General features: G+C 53.2%; 1 protein-coding gene across 2 annotated transcripts in view; it reads right to left on the bottom strand.

Annotated features, from left to right (window-relative positions):
* Nucleotides 1–13,120, bottom strand: part of SMAD7 (SMAD family member 7) — a 30,662-nt gene extending 17,542 nt beyond the window's left edge. The window contains exons 1-3 of one of the 2 annotated variants that reach the window (XM_028098337.2): nucleotides 11,363–13,120; nucleotides 9,934–9,987; nucleotides 3,934–4,008 (exon numbers count right to left, since the gene is read on the bottom strand). In XM_028098337.2, the coding sequence (XP_027954138.1) occupies nucleotides 3,934–4,008; nucleotides 9,934–9,987; nucleotides 11,363–11,975 (742 nt within the window). In that variant the 5' untranslated portion in view covers nucleotides 11,976–13,120. The remainder of the gene's footprint in view (nucleotides 1–3,933; nucleotides 4,009–9,933; nucleotides 9,988–11,362) is intronic. The other variant, XM_028098336.2, reaches the window with a different exon arrangement.
* Nucleotides 13,121–25,210: the final 12,090 nt, after the last annotated feature.

Genomic DNA, 25,210 nt, shown 5'->3' with positions numbered 1-25,210 from the left:
TAGATTACAGAGGTAATTTTGAGGACTTCTTTCTCTGTAGCTATCATAGATGCCAGCAAGGACCAAAGAGAAGGAAGAGACAAGTCCCAGGAGTGCACGGTGACCTAAGGACACTGCCCATCACCCAGAAGTGGGAACCAGAAAGTATACATGGTTAAGACCCTCCCTTGGACTGGTGGAACAGTGTCTCTCCAACAAGCATGACTCTGCACAGCCAAGAGCTGGGGCTCCCCCAAGACACATCAGTACCTATGTCACGACTGCCCCCACTTCCTTCCTTGAATTCCATGCTGGCATCTCTCTTAAAGTTGAAATAAACTACAAACTGCTGGCCTCCAATCCCTGCCCCAATCCGGGGAGGGACGTACGGCCAGCTCCAGACATTAATATGTACAGGGAGGAGGACCCAGAACTTGCAGGCGGGAGAGACGGTGTTCCTCCAACACACCCAAACCAGGACAGCAGATGAGCTAAATCAAAGCCCCACCAGGAACTCCAGATGGAGGCTGCAAAGATGGCAGCTTCTAGCACATGCTTTTGATTACCAGCGATAAGGTGAAAGCTCTGGGAGCGAAATGCTCCCGCTTCCACCACCCAGACGAACCTAGAAGCTTCCCCTCCACATCAGACCTCTCCAGGGTGGGTCTTCCCAGGCCAGGACACGCTCCAGGAGCAAGGGCCTACTCTGGAGTTGCATGCCTTTCAAAAGGCACTATACACACACAGCTGAATCTGGAGCTGCCAAATCAGAGTCCAGAACCCATCCACAAACACGCCCCCACCGCCGAAGCACATATCCTCATGGGAAAGCTGCCCTGCCGTCCAGCTACCCCAGGTGGGCATCAAGAGAAATCCAGGCCTATCCCACGGCCTGCCTGGGGGCCCCTGCCTGCTCATGCGTCTGGGCACGGGACCGTCTATCTGTACGTCTGCAGCGCACGCGCGCGCACGCACACAAAACCATGCCCACCAAGCAATCCATCTGTCTCAGAGAGCCGGCTGTCAGAAATGAAAGTACAATCTCCTGGAAGCAAGTCCCAGCCTTCTAAAAATGTGCCGGTTTTCCCAGACTGAGGAAACTTGCAGGGGTGGGGTATGTTTCCCTGCAAGTCCCCAAGGCCTGGGCCCATGGCCTCCCCGGCCAGACCCAAGCTGCAAGGCTGGATTCCAAATGCAGCCAGCGGGCCTGCTCAAGGCTCCCACCCACCCACTCCCCTTCCCTGCAGGAGAGGGAAGGGCCAGCCTCGGAGTCACCCCGGCAGTTCAGGAGGGGAATGCCTTGGAGCACACCCCCACCCCCACCTCCGAGGCACCACATTTTCACATTTGGCTGTTTTTTCTTTCCCTTCTTCCCTTGCCAAGAGAATCAAGCCCTGGCTCCCGCTCCCGACCTCCCTCCCACCCTAAACTGAGCCCCATTCATTAAGCCCGCTCTCAGCCAGGGCAGGACAGGAAGGAAAACAGCACACAGGGCCTGTGAAAGAGACACTGAGAGAGGTTATTCCAAGGGGGAGGAGGGGGCAGATCCTTGTGGGCGCTTTCACCGCTCCCCACCTTGATGCCCACTTGCCCCCCTTCCTGAAGCAGGCTCCCACCCTCCAGCCTCTGCTAACCCTTTCCCCGCCCTGGGCAGCCTCGTCCCACTCGGCCACAGGCCCTGCCCCATTCAGCCAGGCTGCCCCCACAGCCCCCACCAGCCTCATCCTCCAAGGCGGACACACCCAGGCCACGTCCCCTCCCCACATGGAAAGATCAACTTGGGGAGGAGGAGGTTTGGGCTCGCTCCATTTGCAAAACCCTCGTCCTGGACCAAGGCCATTAAATCTTTTCAGGGGGCACTCTTGCTCCAAAGGGTGTAGCCCCGGGCTTTCTCTGTGCCCATCACCTCCCCTCTCCTGACACCCCCAAACCACTGGGCACCAACCCAGAAATCAAGGTTCTTCAATTTCCCCCCACAGCACATTATTAATAAACTGCTCCAACTCTGAACAGAAAGAAGAAAGAGCTCAAACTTTGAAGCCTTGGGAATTAGTAAATTAAGAGCTAAAATTCAAAACAAATGCTCTTTCATGTGGAGGCCCCCTGGTCTTTTTCCTTTTGCAGTTTTGTTAAACCATTCGATCCCTTCACAGACAACCACTCCTCCCTAGCAGCTCCTTAGTAATCTAAATGGTTGCAATTACCTTAGGGGGTGGGGATGGGGGGGAGCGGTTAATCACTGTTTTATACACACACACCCCCTCCCCTTTTCTTTCTAGGACTGGGGGAGCTTCGGGAAGGCAAAGTCAAGTGCCCACCCATCTCCAATGGGGATGCCTGGGACGTGCTGCCGTTTGGCTCTCAGGCCGAGGGAGAGGGAGGAGATGCTCGGCCTGGTGTTGTCACTTCCCCCAGCAAAGGAGACAGACAAGATGTTATCAGTAAGACAACCCTTCCGAAAAGCTCCCCCCTTTCAAAAGCTACCACTTCCCTTGCTTATTTCATGTGGTTCGAAGGGGCTGGGGCTCCTCCCTACACATTCAGGGTTTAAAAAATAAACCCATCTAACAACATCCTGAGTGTGTCCTTTTGCCCAGACCCTCTCCCTCTTCTTGGCCTTCTTTCTTTCAGGAACCTTCTCAGCCTTAGAGAGCAGAAAAGACGCAGTTCACAAGTTGTCCCTGCTCCACCGCTGCGGTCCAGCCCCGTCCTCACACCCGAAGCCCCCGCCCCTCTCTGGGCCCCCTCTCCTTCCTGCTCACTCCTCATTAGGAGCTTTGTGTAAACAATACCCTCCCGTCGCAGACAACAGTCGGAGTATATATTGTACTGAAATAAAAACAAACAAGGGTCTTCCTAAAGGCCTCCTAGTCCTTGGCAAGCTCAGTTCCTGGAGGACAGCCTGGGAGGGGCTGACCGGGATGAGTTGAGCATGACCGTGGCTTGGAGGCATCAGAGGTCACCTCACAGAAGAGGGTACCTCGCAGTCCCCCCTGGAGACAAATTTTACTGCTTCCAGCCGAGCTGCCATGATCCTATGCCAATGCCCCCAAGCAAGAAACAACAAATGCACGGAACTCTGTGGAATTTCTCCCCCACCCCCCCTCCCCCACTCTACTTTGCCTCCTGCTTTAGCCAGCTCTCAGAAAATCTAGTGACGGCCATACTGGGGTGGGAAAACCAGGGGGAAACCGATGTCTTCTAAGAAAGAGGAAAATGCTTCCCACTTACATTGCTAATGAGTTTCTCCAAGTTTATGACTCTCTTCTCCTGCCCCTCAGGGACAGCGATGCTCGGGCTCCCCAATGCCCCTCCCTTAACCCCATAACCCTCCAGCACTGGCATTCCAGGCCCTCAAGCACGCCCATCGACCCTGAGGAAGAAAACCTTCCCTCCGGGGTAGCCCTACGAAGTGTCTAGGGTCTGCAGTGTCTCCATCCTGTGGCTCCCGTGCCCAGACAATGCACTAAGCTAGCCTGGGAAGGCAAAACTTGCAAAGCATCAAGGACGTCTATGCAGAACTCCCACCCTACACTTGGGATCTGCTTTCAAGTTCCCAAAAGGTGGATCCATCCCCTTCAAGGCACTCGATGCCCTACGGACAAGTGCAAAACAGAGTTTAAACCCATCAACTAATGGACACCCAAGTCTGCAACTGCAAGCCCCTCAAGCCAGTAGCTACTTTCACAATAACCAGGAAACAGCACCCCACCAGTCCGCAGCTGGCCCCCACTTCCTCATCCACGGAGCAGGCCCAGCGTCCTGATGCGTAGGAGACCGCAGAATGACCAGCTCAGGGGCCCGAGTCGCCACGGATGCATCCAGTTTAAGCACATAAAAATGAGAATTAATCCCAGACCAGCTGGGGCGGCAGAAGGCCACCCCCATTCCTCCAGTGTCCAGTCATTTCAAGAGGTCTTGAAACTGCCAGGAAAAGAAGAGAAAATGTCTCACCTGAAAGCCCCCCAGGGGCCAGATAATTCGTTCCCCCTGTTTCAGCGGAGGAAGGCACAGCATCTGGACAGTCTGCTGTGGATGTGAAAAGAGAGAAATAAATAAATACACAAATAAATAAATAAAAACACCAAGATTAATTTTTATGCACATTCTAAACAGCATTAAAGAGAAACCACACATTCCAAACAGCTGACTCCCGCCGCGATGCTGATTATTAATGGTCTGCTCAGGCTTTGCTGCCCATCATAAGACAGACCACAGCACCTTGTCACCCGTCTGGGCTCTGGGCAGCCAATTAATCATTAGTCAAGTCAGGCTTGATCACAGACTGGCTGGAGTTTCTCTTTTATTGCAAATCCCCCATTGAGGAAACCAGGTAGTTCCCAAGGTCAAAGGACGCCTGGGTTCTGTTCTCAACCCCGTTGCTGCCTGCCTACCAACCATCCCAGAAAAGACCAAGGGTGAAGCCTCCTTGCTCAGATCCCGTGGCCTCTCTGCCACTCCCATAGACCAGTCTCTCCCTCATCCTGTGAAAGACAGACTTCCCAGTTCTTTAGAACTTTCTCAAGACTTCCCTTGGGCTGAATGAAGGGCCGTCTTTTTCCTTTTTTTTTTTTTGATCTTATTTGAGAGAGAGGGAACACGAGTGTGGGGAGGGGCAGATGGAGAAGCAGTCCTCCCCCCCCACCACCCCCGCGGAGCAGGGAGCCCAACATGGGGCTCCATCCCAGGACCCCAGGATCATGACCTGAGCCGAAGGCAGACGCTTAACCGACTGAGCCACCCAGGCGCCCCTGCTTTTTCCTTTTTAATTGACATATAAGAAGTATGGCAAAGCATACAAATCTCAAGAACAACCCGGTGAATCCTACTCGTGTAGACACCTGTGTAAAGCCACCACCAGATCAGGACAGAGAACATTCTCATGAAGGCTCCCAGCCGGAGGGGAGATGTTCTCCCTCCTTCCAGGCCTGGTCCAAACTCCTTATCTCTGGAAACCTTCCCGGGCAGCCCCAGACCTGCAAGGCTCCCTGCCCTCGGTTCCCATAAAATCTTTCTGGCACCCAGTACGTGGAGTTCCCTTCTGCTGTCTTTGCTGATCTTGTACCTTCAGATCCCGTCTGCCCTAGCTAGACTAGAAGCTTCTCTTCAACATCTCTGTCACCCCTCAGGTGCTCTGAATGGTGACCTAAATGTTAACGAGGACAATGACAACTCAGGCCGAGAAACAGACTCGACAACCTCCCTCCAAGCAACTAAACCAAAAAATAATGCCTCCGAACCACAACTAATTAGTCCCATGAAACAAAAACACACAAGACCCTTAAGCTCCGTCACGCACCATTGCCAATGCCAAACTTCCAGAGAGCCATAGGGAAAGGCCGGCTTGGGAAAGGGGCTTCCCAGCTCTGCCCCTAGCACACTAGGTTAGATGGTGCAATTCCAGCCCCCTCAAGCACCCCAGGTCACCAGCAGGATGTCCCTGGGGTACTAACCAGTTTCCCACTGGATCCACTTGGCCACACTGGCTGACAGGAACTCAAATGCAAGGGCAGCCCAGAGGCAAGTAGCCCATCAGCAGTCTCCATCTCGCCCCGCCAAAAAAGAGGTGGGGGGCTGAGCATGGCTTACACAGGACCCCAAAACCGCCTCTGGGTTTCTGCCACTGCTTCCTCCAGCTACTAATCCCAGGGACAACCCCCCCCCCCCGCCCCCGCCGCCTTCCCCACATTCCCTGGCATTCTCTCTCAGGCTGGAAGAACAACTTTTCAAGAATTCTCACCAGGGGAGGGGGGAGCACAGGGGCGGGAGCGGTGGCTGGGGAGAGAGAAAAGACTGTGTGTAATCTCATTTTATCAGGGTAAAGTGTAATTCCTAACAGGAATATACAGTTTTACAGGATACACTTAATCAAATGCAAAACAATAGGGGGAGCAGGAAATGGAGCCGCTTGTTAACTGGTGTAAACCCTGCACTTTCTAAACTACTTTGATGGCCTTCACCATGTTCTAGAGATAGGTTTTACCTACCCACACAAGCGGAACACACCCCCACGTTAAACATGATGACTGATACACAGCCACGGCCCCCCGCCTTCCTCCAGCTTTGGCTGGCTGAATCCCAGAGGCCAAGTGTGTGTGTGTTTCAAAGGAAGGGCCCAGCATCTCGGGGCAGAGCTGGGACCACATTCAGGGTGTCAGCCCGGCTCAGATCAAAGGTAAGCCAGCTCCTCACTGGCAACCACAAGCATTTTTATGAAATGGTGCTCTGCCCTTCTGCAGAGCCTTTGATCTCAGGAGGGATTTACAAACATTAATTAGGCCTCCCTACCACCCCTGTGAAGTAGCAAAATATACCTGTTCAACCCACACCCGGGTAAACTGAGGCGTCACTGACAGCCCAAGGGGCCACCCAGTGAGCTGGGCCATGCCCAAGAGTTCAGTGCTCATCTCGCCCATCCCACAGCTCTCCCTCCCCAGGCATCCCCAGGCATCCCCAGGCATCCCCAGTCCGTAGTCAGGCCGAGACAGTCCCAGCATCCAGTCTGGCCTCGAGCTATACCACCAGGCTCATAAAGGTCAAAGAGGCCACACCTCCATCCCTCACGCACTAAAAAGCTCCAGGGAGATAGACCTCCAAAGTTAGTGTCTCAGCCTCCACCTTGTGTCACTGGCTCTCCAGAGCCCAGGCTGCACACACACAGAAGTTCTAGGCCATTCCTGGCTCTCATCCATCGTTAAACATTACCAAGCGCCCAGTTAAGTGCTGGGTTCTCTGGAAGGAAAACAGTCCTTCAAAGACACAAACCTGGGGACCAGCCAAGGAATGAGCTGTTCAGAGGGGGTACAAGGTGAGGGAGCTGGGGATCCCACTTCTCTTACCAAGAAAGAAATGGTTCCAGGAGAGCCCGGATGTTCTGTCAACTTAGTTCTGAGCTTCTTAAGTGGCACCAGGGCCCGAGGAACCCCATCCCCGCTCCCCCAACCACAACCTTACCCTCAATGTCCCAGCTCTGGCCCCAACCGCAACTCAGACGAACCCTGGGTACAGCACGATCCACCACATTGGAATCATTCACATTTTTAGGCAGGCACATCATCAGGCCCGTAGAATGAATGAATGAACCAATTAATGAGCAAATGAATCATCTCACTCTTTTAACTCTTTGATCATCTGGACTTAAGGAGGTTCAGAATAGTTAAGAAGCGTGAGTTAAGAGGTAAAAACAGGGCCAGATCCCAGACTTCTCAACTATGCTTCGGAGGCTTGATCCAGCAAATGGGTACTGATCACCTGGGCCCCAGCCTACTCAAGGAGTGTTTCCAGCAACACCCCTCCCACCGCCAGCCACTCAAGCCGTCTACACCGTCAGATACGGAGGACACAGGGAGCAGAGCCCACAGAGGAGTCCCCTCAGCATCCATACACCGACTTCTACTTTGAAACAGCATGTTCTTATATCCCTTGTGGAAGGGGAGGGAGTCTTCTTGACTTCGAATAGCCGCCCCAAGTCCCAGCTGTCACCTTGCCCCTAGGTTCAGTTATGTCTAACTCTCTCCTGAAGTTCCTGCTGGTTTGGGACCACCCAGCACCCAGGTCTACAAAGCTCAGGCCCTACCAGAGGCTACCGCGGGATGGCTTGAACCACAGCAAAATGAGAGCTCCCAGCTTTAAGCCCCGGAGTTCCTCCAAAGGCTGCAGAGGTACCAGGCCCCAGGTCCCTTCCCACCACCTCTTCCAGAGCTGGAGACTTCCCAGAAGGGATTCCCTGAGTTGTGCGACTGGTTAAGATTTTAACAGTTGTCCATTGTAAAACCTTGCGACTGGTTCTCATCTAGTTACCCAAGACCAAAAATCCACCCTAAGGCTCAGACGCTTAAGAACACGAGCAGCTGATCTCAATTCCCCAGCCCAGCACTCTCCTTCCATACGGAAGGTTAAGAGGAAAACCTGGGGCAGCATCCCACCTGTGTGTGTAACCTCAAAGCCCCAGCCCCTCCCCTGTCCCCAGCCCCACCATTCCCAGACCTGGCCAGTCGCCAGGGTGTGAGGACAGTTCTTCCATGGGGGGACTTCGCCTGTTACCACCTCCTGTCCCTACACAACAGCGCCTTTTTACATTCCTTTTCTTTCTTTTGTTTTGTTTTAAACAAAACGTTTTGGGTGAGTAACCAGCTGTTTGAGTTTCCGATTGGCAGGTTAATCACTTCCTATTGGCTGATCTGGAAACCCCCCCCCCCGTGGAAATGGCACATTCCTGTCTTTGTGGCTTCTCTGTTTACACACATTTTGCTACCTAATGTCAACACTTGCTAATGAATAAATCTATCACTCCACTCACTGAAAATGAGGTCCTGGCCCAGCAAAAGGACTGCCTGCATCCCGTGAACGGATTTATCCTGGTGTCTCGGCAGGAGACCCAAGACAGCGTGGCTCTCCCTTTCTTTGCTTTTAAGAGGTTTCTGGGAGCATTTATTGACCCCTCCAGCAATCTTGACTCCTGGGGCCAAGGTAGTTGACTGGTCTTTCTCTCGGTTAAGGAACCCCTCCAGATGGGAAGGATACAGAAGTTAAAACCAGAACAGGGCAGAGATGGCCCCTTGTAGGACGAAGCTCATGAAAGAACCCCTGGGTCTCGGATGTCAAAGCCCAGTCAATCTACATTCTTTGAGAAAACAGAGCGCTGTGACTTCAGTTAACGTTTGTTACAAATACAGAGAGCCGGTTATCTCCTCATTAATGACCATTTATCTGGTGTTTTGTAAATCGAAAGCAAAATATCACATGCTTTGCAGGCACTTATTAGACGGGCACCAGGCAGACAGCAACGCCTCCCGACTTCAGGGAGCGGCGGAGTCCCGGGAGGGCTGGCTGCACAGCGCGGGCTTCGGTTACACCGTTCATTAAAGTATTTAATTTATGACAACGCCCCAGCAGAACTTTTAATTAGTGGGGGGAAAGGCCCAACAGCCAAAACTCATGAGGCGGAAGGACTTGTGGAATTCCAAGAGAGAAATGGGGCCCAACCCTTCACGTCTCCTGCGCCCAGAACCTTGGCAAAACAAAAATGTAACAAGGGTTTGCATTCTTCAGGTACCAGTAGGTGGGCCTGAAGGCCGGAAGTTACAATCAGTACTTTTCAGCTGGTGAATACCCCACCCGGCCCCCACTGTGGAAGAAGGGGCTCTAGAGCACCGGGGCCCATCTGGGTTGGCACTCCCAAGCCCCAGATTCGCTGCCCCGCTGCCCCCCAGCCCTGCGGGCTCCAGAGGGTGAGCCCCTGCCCTGCCAGCCAGCAGCTGAAAGCAGAGGACAACAGGGCTGGTACCAGTCTCAAATGGGCTTTTGCTCTGGCTCCACGCCACCCAGTGACAAAGCAACAGGCAGGCAGAGCTATGCTCAAAACTTGTGTAGTCCCTACCAAGAATTCTGAGAAAACCCAGGGCCGATGTGACTTGCAGGTGTCCTCTGCTTCCACTGCCTTGACTTCTTAAATCTTCTAACCTCTTACTTCCAACCAAAGCCTTCTCTGCACCTTTGAAACTGTCTTCCCTCTCATCGAATTATCCACTCTTCTCACTGACTCGCTGGCACAAAGTCTCTGCATTTTCCCATCAACCTGTCCTATCTGGCGCCTGAGACACTCTGCGTGGATCAAATTCCACATGGTAAGGCTGAGCCAACTCTGGTGAGAGTGAAAATACATTAATAAAAAAAGAAAAGGAACAAAACGTAAAGATCATCTAGGAACACCTCTGCAAAAAAGAAAATCTAGAGAGAGCGAGCCACACACGCACGCACGCACGCACACACCTCCCTCTCCAGCCACAACAAAAACAGAAAAATCCACCAAACTTCCAACAGAGGAAGCCCAGAAATCACCTCGGGGCAAGCCCAGCGCCTCCCCAAAGCCGCTGCCTCGACTTAAAAATCCGCGTTCTCGAGGCTCCGTTTCTAACTTGATAGGAAGGGTATTTTTAAAAATCATCCACTCACCAGTTGGTTTGAGAAAATCCATCGGGTATCTGGAGTAAGGAGGAGGGGGAGACTCTGGAATTAAAAAAGTAAGAGAAAATAAAGGCCGAGCCATGAGAAAGAGAGATAGAAACTTATGATAACAGAGGCATTCTTTTAGCCCAACTGTTTGTCTTAGCTGTGGGGGTTGGAGGCAGGGCCGCGAGGCGGTGATTGCCTTGATATTTAGCTGTCAGATAAACAAAAGAGGCCGCCTGGCGCCAGCCTCGCCGCTCCGCTCCTCCACGTCTGCAGCCGCCGCCGCCGCCGCCGCGCTCCGCCGGCCCCGCTGGAAAGCACCGGCTCGGCCCGGGCCGCGCACTTCCCAGTTCACGGGGCGGGGAGCGACAAAGCCCCCTCCCTGTCCCCCGACCCTTCAGAGCCCGCTCCCGCCGCACCCCCCAGCCGGGGGCGCAATTCCCCCCCGCGCCCCGCCCCCCCCCGCCGCCGCACACCAGCGCAGAAACTCGGGGATCCCCTTTTCCCAGCCCACCCGGGGGACGCGCCCCAAGTGCGCTGGTGAACTTGGGAGGATCTGCGGGAGCCCGAGGCACATCCCCCGCCGCGCACAGAGACTTGGAGAAACGGGAAGCGGGGGAGGAGGCTGAGACAGGATCGAGCGAGGGAGGCTGGGGTCTCAGAAGCGAAGCCCAGGCCCCGGCGCAGTAAGGGGCGACCAGGGAAGGCTCGGAGGAGCTGGGGACAGACCATCCTGGAGTCAAGTCTGTGCTTTACTGTACTGGAAGAAAGGAAGAAGTTGGGGACACCCGACTTCTGACCGCTGGCTCTTTTCCATCCTGGCTGGCGGACTTGAGAGAAGATACCCAGTTGGGCCTCCCATCCTACCCCTCTCTGCCCCAAGACCCCAGGGCTGCGCGGCCAGGGAGTATCCCGACGTGACTCTCCTTATTTACTGAAGGCACAGACACTTCCAGCCTTTACGACTCGCTTCTCCCAACCTTCCTTGGCGGGCTTGGACCGAATCCAACTCGGCCACACACCTCAACGCTTTTCCGGGTGCACGGGAGGCGTGACCCCCACTTCTCTCCGCACCCCCTAGCTGCTGTGGAAATGAAGGCAACTCATTTTTAACTGCGTGTCTGTGGAGTGTGTGCCTGAGTAGTGCCCACAGCCCACCTAGAGGCATCAAACGAGAAAGACCTGGAAGGGAACCCCCAGGGAATGCCCTTGCAGTCTCCCTGTGTCCTTTCTCTACTTTTGTCCCCAAAGTCTCTTCCCAGGAGGGGATGTATACCCCTCCCCGAGGTGGCTGCGCGCGCGCGCGCGCACACACATACACACACACACACACACACACACACACACAGCCCCGGGGGGAAAGGGGGTTCTTCCACCACCAGAGCGTCAGGAGAAGGGAAAAGAACCGGGTGAGCGCGGAACAACTTCTTACCTAGTTCGCAGAGTCGGCTAAGGTGATGAGGGTTGCAGCACACCAGCTCGGGGTTGATCTTCCCGTAAGATTCACAGCAACACAGCCTCTTGACTTCCGAGGAATGCCTGAGATCCGGCCACCTGAACACTTTGCACAGCAGGAGGGGGAGCGAGTAGGACGAGGGCGGCTGCGCGGGCTGCGAGCCGGCGGGCGCCCCCAGGCCCAGCCTGCAGTCCAGGCGGCCGGGCAGCAGGAGGCACGCGGTGCGCGTACCGCCGCGGGACTCCACGGCCTGGAGCAGCAGCTCCAACTGCCGTTCCTTCAGTTTCTTGAGCACCGAGTGCGTGAGCGCCTTCAGATCCGCCTCGGCGCCCCCGGCCGCGCCGGCGCCCGTGGCTGGGGGGTGGGGATGGTGGTGACCTTTGGCACCTCGGACCGCCTTGCCCAGGCAGCAGCCAGCCCTGCCCGAGCCGCCGCCACCGGCCCCATGCGCCCGGCCGTCCGTCGCCCCTTCTCCCCGCACCTCGCCTCCTCCTCCGCCTCCCCCCGCGCCCTCCTCCTCGTCCTCGCCGCCGGGCGCACGGCTCCTCCAGAGACGCCGGACGAGCGCAGATCGTTTGGTCCTGAACATGCGGGGCGAGGAGGCGAGGAGAAAAGTCGTTTGCCGGCTAAGGAGCGAACATGACCTCCGCACACCATGAAGAAGTCGGGCGCCGAGTTGGGGCAGCAGGCGCAGGCGACAGCAGCAGCAGCAGGGGCCCGGGCAGGAGCGGCGGCGGCCCAAGGGGCGCTCCGTGGCATGCGCCAGTCTCCCGGAGGCCGGGGCGCGCGCGGGGGCCCGGGGGCGCCCGCCGGGGCTCGGGGGCCTGCGCTCTGGCTGCCCCACCCCGCGCGGCCCGCGCCGTGCGCGGCTCTCGGGCCCCGGCGCACCCCGGAGGAACGCGGCCGCCGCTTCCCTGCGGGCGGCTAAGCCTGCCCCGGTCGGCGCCTCCCAAAAAAGAGGCCCCCCCGCAGCGGCTCCCGAGTGTCGGGCTCGCCAGCCTCGGCTTCCTACATGGAAGATCCGCGGGGGCAAAAAACGAAAGGCGTTCGGCTGGGCTGCTGGAGGGAGGAAAAAGCCTCTTTCCCCCTTGCTAAGCAACTTAATTTGGGGGTGGGGAGAACAGGCAATTAAAAAAAAAAAAAAAGCAGGCACGCGATTTATTTTTTTCCTCTATATCCTTAGTAACCGGATCTCCTCGAATTCCGTGCACACGAAGACTCGGGGGAGGGGGCCGAGTGGACTTCACCCCACATGAGATGTTAAGACAGCTCTCAAAAATCTAAGAACCAAATATGCAAAGCCCAAAATTAAAAACACCACCTCCTCGCACCCCCGGAGGTCTGGGGGTGTCCGGCTGGACCTGGGGTTTAAAAAAAGAAAATGTTTACAAAGTAGAACAAGACGTTTGGGGGGTGGAAGAAAACGTATCCACGAGTTACATCCCCCTTTTTTCCTTGCAGAGCCCCGCTGATCTTCCTCTCCTTTTCTTCTGCCAAGGAAAAAAAAAATCGTGTATTTTTTTAATCCACAGAAAGCTCTGGCTAGGCTGCTTCAATCCTCGGCATCTGGGTGTTTTAGGGGAGTCTGTTCTTTCCTCCTGCGCTCCCGGGGGCCCCGGTCCTCGGCGGGGACTTCCTCGGGGCTGGCGGGGGCGCAGGGGCAGAAGATGCTGCGGCGGCGGCTGCGCCCGGCGGGGCTGACAGCGCGGGGGAGGGCGGCGCGGCGGCGGCGGCGGCGGCGGCGGGCCCCTGGCGGGTCGCGCGCTCTCGCCCTCCTGGGCGCAAGCTGCTCACTAATGCGGGGGCCGCCGGCGCCCCCTCCCCTGGCCGCGGCTGGCCGCCGGGACTCCCCGCAGGAGCTGCTCGCCGCGACCCGGCTGCGGCGGCAAAGGAGGCCCGGGTGTCCTCACGCCGCCTCCTCCACCGAGACTCTCCTCGTCGCGCCCGGGAGCCTCCTTGTCCCCTGTCCGCCCTCTCCTGGCGCTCGGGTCCTTCTGCCGCCGCCGGGGGCTCGCCGCGCCGCACTCAGGGTCTCCCGGGCCGGACGCTCGGCAGCTCGGCGCCGGCGGGCTGGCTCTGTCTCCGGCAGCTCTCTCCCGCGCGGCGAGCGGACCGAGCACGGCGCCCGGCTGGCTCGGCTGGCGCGGCTCGGGGACTGTGTGCTCCGTGCGCCGAGCGAGTGAGCGAGTGTGCCCGCGGCTCGCCGCCTCCCTCAAGGCCTCCCGCCCCCGCCCCCTTCCCTCCCCCTTCCACCCCCTTCGCTCCCCCGCCCCCAGCCGCCGCCGCCGCCGCCTCCTCCCCGCCCCCCGCTCCCCCCCCCGCTCCCCCCCCCCCCCCCGCCTCGGGCCCTCTGCTCTGCTGGTTCCACTGCGCAGTGGCGCGCCCGGCTCCGGCCTCGTCACGTGGCCGTCTAGACACCCTGTCGCTTTAAAAAAAAAAAAAGGCGATTGTGTTTCGCAAACAACAGATCGGGTTTCTAAAAGCTATTTCTCCCCCCGCCCCCCCCGCCACCGCCACCCCCTCCCGGGTCTGCAGATGGGGGACCCCTGGGAAGGGGGTAGGCGGGTAAAGGTGGGGAGCTGAGCAGCTCCCAGAATCGACTAAGACCTGGCAGATCGGAGGAGAAATGGGAAGACCCAAAAGCGCCGAGCGGGCTTTGCCGGCGGGTTTTGGAGCGGAACGAACCGGTCGGTGGCCCGATTTAGACCCAGCCCCGGGAGCTTCGCAGTGGCTGTCCCGCGCGCGCTCGCCGTAGCGCTTCATTCATTCGTTTTGTTTTAGAGGCCCTGGCGGCGGATCCCCTGGCCGCGCGGGAGGAAAGGGGGAGGAGAGCGCTGTCTCCGTTTAAAAGACATTTACACCGGACTGGACCGAGGCCCTGGGAAGTGTGCGCTGGAGGGAACAGCCGGGCCGCCGAGGGCGGGGAGGCGGCGCGAATGTGACCTCAGCGGCGGCCGCGCGCTCCCTCCCGCCCTCTCCCGCTCCGGGCTCGGGTTTCTAGGACTGCCTGGAGAAGTGTGTCTTGTGCACAGCTCTGGAATGCATTTGGCCCGCTGACGAGCTGCGAGGGGCAGCATCCTGGCGGGAGAAGGGGCGGGGGCGGGGGGGGTGGCGCTCGGGCCAGCCGCCGGCAGGTTTCCTCCGGAGCCCGGAAGACCTCCGGCACCCCGCCTCCCGGCGCGCGAAGGTTACCTTTCCGTGCAGACCTGCCTAGGGCATGCATATGCATGCACGGCCTGTTTCTGCGCCCTTCTCGGCCCCGTAGCCTTCAACGTGCTTAGGGTCATAGAGTTTATCCGCTGACCCCGGGTTCGGGAGAAGGCTAGACCCAGCTGGCAGGTTACTTCAAGGAAGTGGGTCAGGCCCTCGGTAGGGCACAGGACCAAAATGCGTTTGTTTCGTGAAAGCTGATGGTCCTGAGAGACGAAACGATTTAAATATATACACATCACTATTGACGAGGCCACTCGTTGGCATGGTGATCCAACCTCACGAATTATTCAGTGAAATAAAAAAATTTTAAAGTCATTTACAGTTGTGATATCAGGACAATAATGAAACTCATGGAGATGAGATGAACGATGAATTTTTATAACAGGTGAAATGTACTATTTTCATTGTCCCAGCTAAGTTATACGTTCTTGGAAAAGGGACGGATGAATCTTAGCTTTACAGCCCCCCTCCCCTCCAGCAACTTCAGAGGCTATGACTTAACAGTACATGCTTAATAAACACAGGAATCAATGGAGGACTTCGCAAAGGGGCATTTGGATCACTGCCCCCAAATCTAACAAAAGCACCTTGGAGGTAAAAATGTGAGAGAAAATCAGCAACATTGATTACACGATCATCTCCAGGCGAGGGAGCCCTGAAGCTTATTGACAATAAGACACGGGGTGCCAAACAGGGCAGAAATGTGTGTAGGACAGGGCAGAAGCAGGCATTCTAAATATTGACTTTGTAAGGCCACATAGCTGCAATTGTATAAGGTCATAATTTTGTTGTAAATAAAAATGTTGCCTGTTGAAAATGGCATTGAGACTGTGTGTGTGTTGAGAGGGGGGAGGCTTTGTAAAGAAGCACCCTGCAAAGACAGCAGCCAAGAAAGCCCAGGAGGAAATGGTGGTCGAAGGGGAGCTTTGGCTCTGGGTGATCCCATCATCATAGGTGGGAAAGACAAAAGAGACAGAAATAAGATTTCTGGGAAATGTATAATATACTCACCTTAGAAAGGCTTATTAAGAATCCCAGACTGGAAGTCAGAAAACCTGATTCCAGGCTGGGGCTCTGCCCTCACCGGTGAAATAACTTGCACCAGTGGGGATCCTCACTTGGCAGGGATTAAAAAGCTTTCTGGGCCAATTTCCTGCCCTCTCAGGGTCCCATTCCCTCTCTCTGCTCTGGGCCTCGCTAGAAGATCTTTGCTTTTCAAGAGAGGCTAGGCGAGGCTGCAAAGTGACAAGAAGACATAAATAGAGAAATCAAATGTCATCATTCTAATTAAGCATCTTGGCTAAATGGAGAATGTGAAGACTCTTTTAGAAATCTGGCCAATGGTGCTAATACTTTGTGATGAGAGGCCAGAGCACACACACAGGGCAGGTAGGCTTAGTGGGTGTTTCAGGAGCCGAATCTGACGTCACGGCTTGTCTGAGTAGAACATGCATATACTTGTAGAGCTATGTTCCCATAGAGTGTAATTGTGGGTGTTTTCATTCAGGCGTCACCTCTATCTTACCCTCTGTACATGGCTTTCCTCCATTTTACTACCCTAGGTAGATGATGGGTGGGATGCTGGGCAAGTCGCTACAATGATTGGTGCTGCTTTATGGCTCCCTGGCATCCCCTGAATCAGTTAACATCCCGAGCTTTCCTGAGAGCCAGCCCCACCCCACTGCATTCTTGTTCCTTTCCTTTCCAAGAAAGAAGCCGGGGCCGTGGAGGAACTCCTGGCTGGCTGGTGTGCCTAGAAAGGGAGTTCCTTTCCTTTCCACGGGCGCAAATGAGACTGACAAGCACCCCGTTTCAAACCATTCTGATCCTTTAAAAAAAAAAAAAAGTTTAGGAGTTCACCAAACTATTGTGAATGAGTTTGATTCTAATCACTTGCTGGCAGGGAATATGGAATAAAATCTCTCATTTGCAGTTGTTTATTTCCTGTTGTGGCTTCTATTTTCATCTTTTAGTCACTTTGGTGATAGTAATCAAACCCTAATCATGGTGCAGCCACAAGTCACAGAGACCAAAATAACTTGCAGCAGAGTTCTGACAAACAAGGATGGAGTCAGCTAAAGACCTGGCTACTTAATCACTGGCCACTGGCCCCCGGAGGCCTGCGGGGGGCTGCCACTTGACTGAGCGCTGGCTAAGCATCTAGAGGCGGGAGGAAGCCGGAGGGAAGCGGCTCCAAGGCCCCTGGACTCTGAGCAGTCAGGGCCCCAGAGTGCATGAGGAAAAGCAGGTGGACCCTCCACAGCTGTCAGGGAGGGAAAGAAGGAGCGAGAGATCATCTGCAAACTCCACACCTACAAGCAACCCTCAGCTAAAGCCAAAAGACGGCTGCCTGAGGAAGCCAGGCTTCTTCCTTTCGGTCCTTTTCTCCTTTCCAGGCGTTCCGGGAAGAGAGGGGCAGAGAGGCCCCAAAGCACATGTGGGTGGGTGTGTACTGGTAGGGCTGAGGACAGGGGTGAGGCAGGGCCTCGCGGAAGCCAAAAGAAGAAACCATTGAAGAGGCCAAAAAAGTGTTGGAAAATATCGACATTTCTTGCACAACCGTCCCCTGCAAAATGTGTGAGTGAGCTCTAAACCATCCTGAGCTGGCAGCAGGACAGATGGAAGCAATGGTTCATGCACAGAAGACCGCATGAGTGAGGCCGATGCGACAATCAGCACTTCTTGGCTTATCTTAGAAGAACAAGAACGTAAGTGAATGAAAATGCATCTAATTCACAATCAAATAGAGATGCTATACGCCCCGACTTCATCCAATATTCTTGTAGCACAGACACGCTGTCAGCTGATCCGCAACATTTGCCAGGATGAGAAGAACATTGTTATGGAGGAACGAGAGAAACATCCAGAAAAAGTAAAGATCGAGGACCACGGAGCCATCCAGATACACAGTCACATATAGATACGGTTTCCTCCAGGGAGGGGCACTGGTCGGCTGCCGAGTGGAGCTGGGTGGGAAACCACCGCACAGAACTTTGTGTACCTTTATGAGTTTTGCACCGTGTGAATGTGTTACTTATTCAAAAAATACAGATTTCACGACTTTTTTTCTTTTTCTTTTTTAGAAATCCCTGCCTGCTTTTCTCATTTCCTGAAATTTGCTGTTCTGATGTCCTTGTAGAAAGAGGACTAGTTGGCAAGGTCCCACGTGAGAGTGAGGCTGTAGACAGCTTCTCTCTCTGTGGGGCAGTTACTACAGGAAGGCCAATGACAACAGAGGCCAATGTGTCATCCCAGACGGCATGGGTGGAGGCTGCCTCGTCATGACCCTGGCAAGAGTCAGTGAGGAAACACGCCAGTCCTAATCAAAAGTCATTCTAGATATCAGTCAGGTGCAAGTCCTAACCCGGGACGGACGGCCTCATAAATACTGATGTTGCGACGACCAGAAGCACAGGAAGGAGCCTGCCCCATCTGAGAACATGAGAGCTTTGCTTTTTGGAACAAAAATGTGTTCACAGGCCTCTCCATCCATTCAGCCAGCATTGATTCAAGACGTGGTGCCAGGCACCAGGGGAGACCGCTGAGGGATCTGAGGGTGGCACCAAAGAGCCTCTGCCCTCAAGAAGTGCATGATCTAGAAGGGGGCTAGAAATAGGGAAACAATCAACCCTCACCAAATGTGACCAAAGCTCCCTTCACGCACACAGTAAGAACGCATGCACTTGCTCCGAGAATGGAAAACCAAGCCATTTATTGTCTGGGAGGGAGGGGTGTCGAAAGGTTTCTCAAAGAAAGAAATATTTTAGACTAGATGGGCTGAGCTGACTAACCAGGCAGAGATGCTCAAGGTATGAACGGCCACATTCAGAAGGAAAACACGAAAGAAAGAAACGAATTGTTGTTTTCTGTCAACTTTGAGCTAACTCCTCAAAACCCACACCATGCTTGTCACTGCAAGTGCACAACTTTGTCTAGGAATAGCCCCGAGCCTCAGGAAGTCTGTGATGGAGGTGAGGCCTCTGCCATGGGTGTTCTGGGGATCATCTCCCTCAGAATAAAGTGTTCTTCATAGAAAGGAATGGCAGGACCCACACTAGAATGTCTGCAGTTACAGAAAAGCTTCTCCTCAAATAACTGGAGAAATTTCCATGACCTCCCCTTCTCAGATCAACGCTTGAGCCTCACTCGTGTGAGGACTGGTTCGTGTCAGGAAACGATACCAGTTTCAACACAAGAGGAAGGGAACTTTGCAGCGAAGGCAGGGCTTTGACAGCTCAGTGATGGGAGTTCTTAAGATAATGCTCTCAAGTGCTAGCAACAACAAATTACTATTCCCCACTGCAGTATAGACAGACATAACAATTTGGATGAATCGCACAGGCACTAAAAAAATATGATTTTATTTATTTATTTATTTATTAAAGATTTTATTTATTTGACAGAGAGAGACACAGCGAGAGACGGAACACAAGCAGGGGGAGTGGGAGAGGGAGGGGGAGAAGCAGGCCTCCCGCGGAGCAGGGAGCCCGATGCGGGGCTTGATCCCAGGACCCTGGGACCATGACCTGAGCCGAAGGCAGACGCCTAACGACTGAGCCACCCAGGCGCCCCCAAAAAATATGATTTTAAAGACAGCAAAGTTTGGGGCACCTGGGTGGTTCAGTCGTTAGGCGTCTGCCTTCGGCTCAGGTCATGACCCCAGGGTCCTGGGGTGAGTCCCAGGTAGGGCTCCCTGCTCAGCGGGAAGCCTGCTTCTCCCCCTCCTTCTGCCTCTGCCCCCCACTCATGCTCGCTCACCCTCTCTGTCTCCAATAAGTAAATAAATTTTAAAAAATATTTAAAATGAATAAATAAAGATCACAAATCAGGGAAATAAATGTTGAGCATAACTTGCATGCACCCTGATGAGCCCTGGAGTTATTCCCCCTCTGTCCAGGCCTCAGGCGGGGGGGTTCTTCATTCGGCAGGTTCTTCATTCGGGCCTCCATTTTGACCTCAAACTTTCTGCCTGGGTTCTTCTTTCCAGAGCCTCTCTTCTCTCAGGCAGAAGACCCTGAGGGCAAAGCGTCCCCTGATGGGAACTAAAACTACCCCCTCAAGCTATAAAGGACTGCCCGGAGCCAGCAAGACCCCACCCAAGATTGACTCCAAGACCTTGAACGATTTGACCTTTACTGTCTACCTGCAGCTACCGGCCCACCTTCGCCCCACCTGGTCCTTGCATAAACCTGAAAGTATTTTTAGCACTTCGGAGACAGTCTTTGAGATATTCATCCTACCTCTTCCCAGGATTGGCCTCACTGAATTAATTCTTATTTCACCACCCCACATTCCTCTACCTTTGGATTTTTGACAGTTTTGATGTCCAAGAACACTGTAGTGGCTGAACATGATCTGTGTGGGGATCCCCCAAGTCACGTGCTCTTGCACCCCCATGCCCTGGCTACAAAGCCACACTGGAAACAGATTTCCCCTCCCACCAAAAAAAACCCCCAAAAAACCAGATTCCCAACTCCTGGTCGAATTGGATTACCAAATTAAACTTAGCTGTTTTCTGATCCCCTCCCCCCCACCCCATTTGTATCTTTCCCATTCCAGAAGTCATTAGGAGATGAATTCGGTGCTCATTTCTGCCTTGTAAGTGCTGGGTAGGATCCAAGTAACGAGACATCTGGTAATGGTGAATCAGCCCCGGCCGCGTGCAGAAGGGGTGAATGATGTCTGTAGCAGAGCAGAAGAGTCATGGTGACCACACACGCTGGTCCTGGCACGTTCTGGGACCCACCAAAGAAGCCCGGCCCCATGAGTGATGGTGAAGGCATTTCTACTGGTGCGGACCTACCGGAGCGGAAGGGACCCTCAGCCTGGTTTTAGGATCAAATATACTCTTCTGCCACGACTAGCTTCAAGGCCCTAGGAAAGCCTGTTTCCGTAGTCTGTCTGCTTTCCTCATACAACAAACACTGAATTAACAACATCTTGAGTGTGCCAGACCTGGTGTGAGGCTCCCAGCACAAAGCCCTCACCCCGGGGTTGCTGGGATGAGCGCGGTCGCCGCACCAGCACAAGCACTATGTAAATGAAGCCGTATACAGATGCTAATTATCATGATTATCATGGATTCTGAGGTCAGGGGGGGGGCTGGCCCCTAAGCTCGATTTGCCTAACCTTCCCGGTAGGAAATGAAGTTTTACCAGCGATCAGTGTCCTAGGGATAGGGTAATGAAGAAGGAAGCCATTTTTCTTGTGTCTGGGGCTTTTGTGGGTTTCCCTAGGACCAGTCAGGACAGTGTCAAAGAAGCAAGAACAGCATCAGAGTTTTAAAAACAACCAACCCAATAAGCCTGGGAAGTCGTTTTCCTAGAATGAGAGAGGGAGAACACAATAAAAAGCGTTTCTCGTTCTTTTCTAGCATGACTATGAGTCAGAAATATTTTCCTATGTCCTAGAAATAACTTTGTTGGGAATTATGACGGGCATGGAGGAAGAAGTAAGAAGAGGGCCACCTTCTTTGGGGAAGGAGATGCCCAGCGGGCAGGGATGCCGCCCTGCGGAGTTCAACCTTGATCCCCCACCAAACCCCATGAACGTTTGTTGTGAAGGCTTTCCAGGTCGGGGAAACACGATGTGATTGAGCATTGCTTGTCTGGTCGTCGGTAAGAGCTGATCAGAAAGCTGCAGTAACGTGAGAGCTAGCAACGGTTTTCAGGGTTACCTGGCCCAGATTCCTCATGTAGTGTGTTTTTTTCAAATGCTTAATTATTCGTTATTTTTAGTTCTCTTTTTCTATTTTATTGATCTTTGAATAGGTAACATATGCATAGTGGGACACAATTCAGAGAGTCCGAAAGGGCACGAAGAGGAAGAGTAGGGTTTCCTTCTACCCAGGCCCCGGCCACACACACTCCCCTCACCCCTCACCCACCCACCCCACCCCCGGGAGGCAGCCCTCATTACAGCCAAAGATGCAGAAACTGAGTCAGATACCAAGGCTCACCTGTGCTTTGAACGGCAGCCCCACAGAGCCACTTGCCTGTGTGATAGCTCCCCTTGGATGTCTCAAAGATGAGCTCAAGTTTCTGTCCCAAACAAGGGGTCTTCTTCCCAGAACCTGTTTCTCCTCCAGAGCTTTGCCCTCAGAAAGCCTACCCACCTCTGTCCAGTGGTAGGAATCCGTCTTTCTCCCTCATTTCATATCCAAACCAGCCTTCAACACCTTGTCAATTTTACCTTCAGGATGTCCCTCAACCCCTCTGCTTTTCCCCAGGTCCTCCTACTGCAACCAGCACCAACACAGGCCACCAACATTCTCTGTTGAGTGGGGCACGCAGCGCTTTCTTCACTTCACTCTTCCCTCAGATCCACTGCTGAGGTGGGTCTCAGTGCTGGCCTGACTACACCACCACTCAACAGTCTTCCTACAACCCATGGAACAAAGACAAAATTCCCTTCCTTGGCCTATAAGCCTTGGGTGACGTGGTGCCCCTCCTTCCCCTCGCTGTCACCTCAGCGTCTTCCTTCTACCACAGGGCCTCTGCACATGCTGTCTCTCAGCCTGAAATGTTCCCCTGTCCTCTCCTAAGGCTCCTCTGGGCTCCCAGTCTTTGAGATCAGGTCACCCCACCCATCACCATGCCCCTTCAGAGCCCCAGGCATCTCCATTTGGTAGCACTCACAACACCTGAAATTCTAGATTTAATTCTAATTCCTTGGTTAATGCCTGTCCTCCAACCCCCAACTGTAAACTCCGTGAGGGCAAGGGCTATGCGTGACAGTACCTCAAGCACCGTGAGAGCATAGAATGGAGACAATTATTATTTTTTTTGTCTTTTTTTCTTTAAATTTTTATTGTTATGTTAATCATCATACATTACATCATTAGTTTTTGATGCAGTGTTCCATGATTCATTGTTTGTGCATAACACCCAGTGCTCCACGCAGAACGTGCCCTCTTTAATACCCATCACCAGGCTAACCCATCCCCCCACACCCCTGGAGACAATTATTGTACCAGAGGAAGCACAAAGGACCGCAGCATTGGAGCCAGAAGTGATGTGTTCCAGGACCAAGTCTGTCACTGTTGGCTGTGTCACCTACGACCTCGATTTCCTTATAGATGAAATGGGGATAATAATACCAACATGAAATGGTCTTGAGATTAAATGAGTTAATTTATGTCCAAGAACACTGTAGAGATGGAGCTACAGAATCACGATTAAAAAGAAACTCCAATCAGGCATTTCTGAGCCTAACATTGAATAGTGTCTGCCTCTACAGGCTGGTTGACCAGTAAGCGCTCTGTTTGTGCAATCACTTCTGGATGCATTCGTATAGTAAATTTGTTACTATTTCATGGCTATATATACAAATACACAGCTCAGCTCTTTTTCTCCTTGAGCTAACAAGAGCATATTAAGTACAATCTCATGATGAAGATGGTGAAGAAACTGACACCAAAATAATCTGAATTGATCGTTTGTTTAAAATTGCACAAACACGTAAAACTTACTTAAAAAAAAAAAAGGAAAAGAAAAAAAAGAAAAACTGCCAAAAGAGGCCTAGGAAAACAGATATAGGCTCACTTGTAAAAGCCCCAGAGTCCTAAACTGTTGACAAGGTTCTGGCCTTTCCAAAGGAGCCCCATGTCCCTTGCATGTGCTGTTGCATCTAACAGATCCTGATGCAAAGAGAGGGTGGTCTCAGGCAGTGGGTGGGGTTAGAGATCCCCATCTCTTCTTCTAGCCCTCATCAGGCTGAAGGGGAAGGCCTCCTCCTGGCACATCAGTCTTCTGCTGGTTCTCAGTCAAGCCAGAGACACTCCACAGGCACCTACTCTATCTATGAGTACTAAATCCCCGCAGGATGCCAGAGGAGGGTGGACACACCCATTCCATTTCCTACCCACCTCCCTCTACCCTGCCACGAATCACACTCACCCTTCACCCCAGCCAGCTGTCCCCCAATGTCTTCCACTGGCTTGAGAAATGCAGAAGTAGAAGAGCAGATTTTAAATCCCAGCCTGACTGGGAAAATTCAGGCCCCCGAAGATACTCAACACATGTGCGTTCTCTGCCTCCTCTCCAGCTAATGGATAGGGACCCCTGGGGGTATTTTCACCTTCCCAGAGAACACGCTCCATTGCTCCAGAATTCCACTGTCCTCTCTGCCTCCACACAGCCTTCCAGCCCAACACTCCATCTCTCATGGAATATTCTTGACACTTCAAAGGATCTGGCCAGCACATAAGCCAGTGTGGCTGCATTCTTTAATTAATATTTATTGAGTGTCCCTATTAGGTGCCTGGCAAGCACGGTATGTAGCTAAAATATCTATTTCCTTTCCTCTCCAAGAAAGTACATTCCTGGACAACTCAGGAACGCTGACAAGCCAAGTAAAGGGGCAGCACACGCTGACAACAGCAAATCTGAGTTGGGAGTCAGTGAGGAGACTGAAGCAGTACACAGGGGTCAGGAGATAGGAGCTGGAGTCCTTGGGTCCCAGCCCGGCTGTAGGACACCCAGCAGGTAGTGTCTCTTCTTAGAATCTATGTCTACACTAGTGTGATTGATAATATCACCCTGTCAGCTTCCTAGGCATCTTGTAGAAACTAGGTGATATCATGTAAGTGATGCCTTTTGAAAAGTTTAATATACTATACGAATTCCAGATGTTTTCTCCGAAGTGAAACCTTTGGTGCCTTTCTTGGTAGACACAAAAATTAGATCAGGTTATGGGCGCCTGGGTGGCTCAGGTCATGATCCTGGAGTCTGGGGATGGAGTCCCAGTCGGGCTCCCTGCTCAGCAGGGAGTCTGCTTCTCCCTCTGACCCTCCCCCCTCTCATGTTCTCTCTATCTCATTCTCTCTCTCAAATAAATAAATAAAATCTTAAAAAAAAATTAGATCAGGTTTAAAAGAAAGGAAACCCAGGGAGGTCAAAATCTGACAAATAACCAGTTTGAGCGTCAGTTTAGATTCTGAAGCTCTGATCCAAACTGTGGAAGAGCTCCTTTATTCTTTTAAAAAATACTAAATATGTTTATCTTCAGTTATAGGTATGTATATGTGTATTACACCCCCACACACACACATTTGGAAGAAGGGAGTCCTTTGGAGGTCCCTTTGCAAAAACTGGAAGCTGCGTACCTACAAATGAAAACTCTAGGCAGGTACAATATGAATGAATTAGACCATGAATTAATATAATACAGTTAGGTGTGCAAACTTCAGAATTCTAATTTCATACAATCCTGGCAGACGTGAAAATTGGTATGGTCTTTCTGGACAGCAATAGATAATTTGAGTCAAGAGCCTTAAAGGGGGTGCCTGAGTGGTTCAGTAAGTTAAGCATTGGCCTTCAGCTCAGGTCATGATCTCAGGGTCCTGAGATCGAGCCCCAAGTCGGGCTCCCTGCTCGGTGGGGAATCTTCTTCTCCCTCTCCCTCTGCCCCTCCCCCTGCTCCTGCACATGCATTCTCTGTCTCTCTGTCTCTCAAATAAATAAACAAAATCTTAAAAAAAAAAAAGAGCCCTAAAAATGTTCCTATCAATAGGGGCATCTGGGTGGCTCAGTCAGTTGGGCGTCTGACTCTTGGTTTTGGCTTTGGTGGTCATCTCAGGGTGGTAGGATCATACCACAGCCAGCTCTGCAC

This window comes from Eumetopias jubatus, unplaced genomic scaffold (genome assembly GCF_037043125.1).
Source record: "Eumetopias jubatus isolate StellerSeaLion01/CBP00866 unplaced genomic scaffold, mEumJub1_p1.0 scaffold_16, whole genome shotgun sequence".
Lineage (NCBI taxonomy): Eukaryota > Metazoa > Chordata > Mammalia > Carnivora > Otariidae > Eumetopias > Eumetopias jubatus.
Note: the sequence above shows the minus strand (reverse complement) of the source record. Positions and strands in the feature narration are given on the sequence as shown.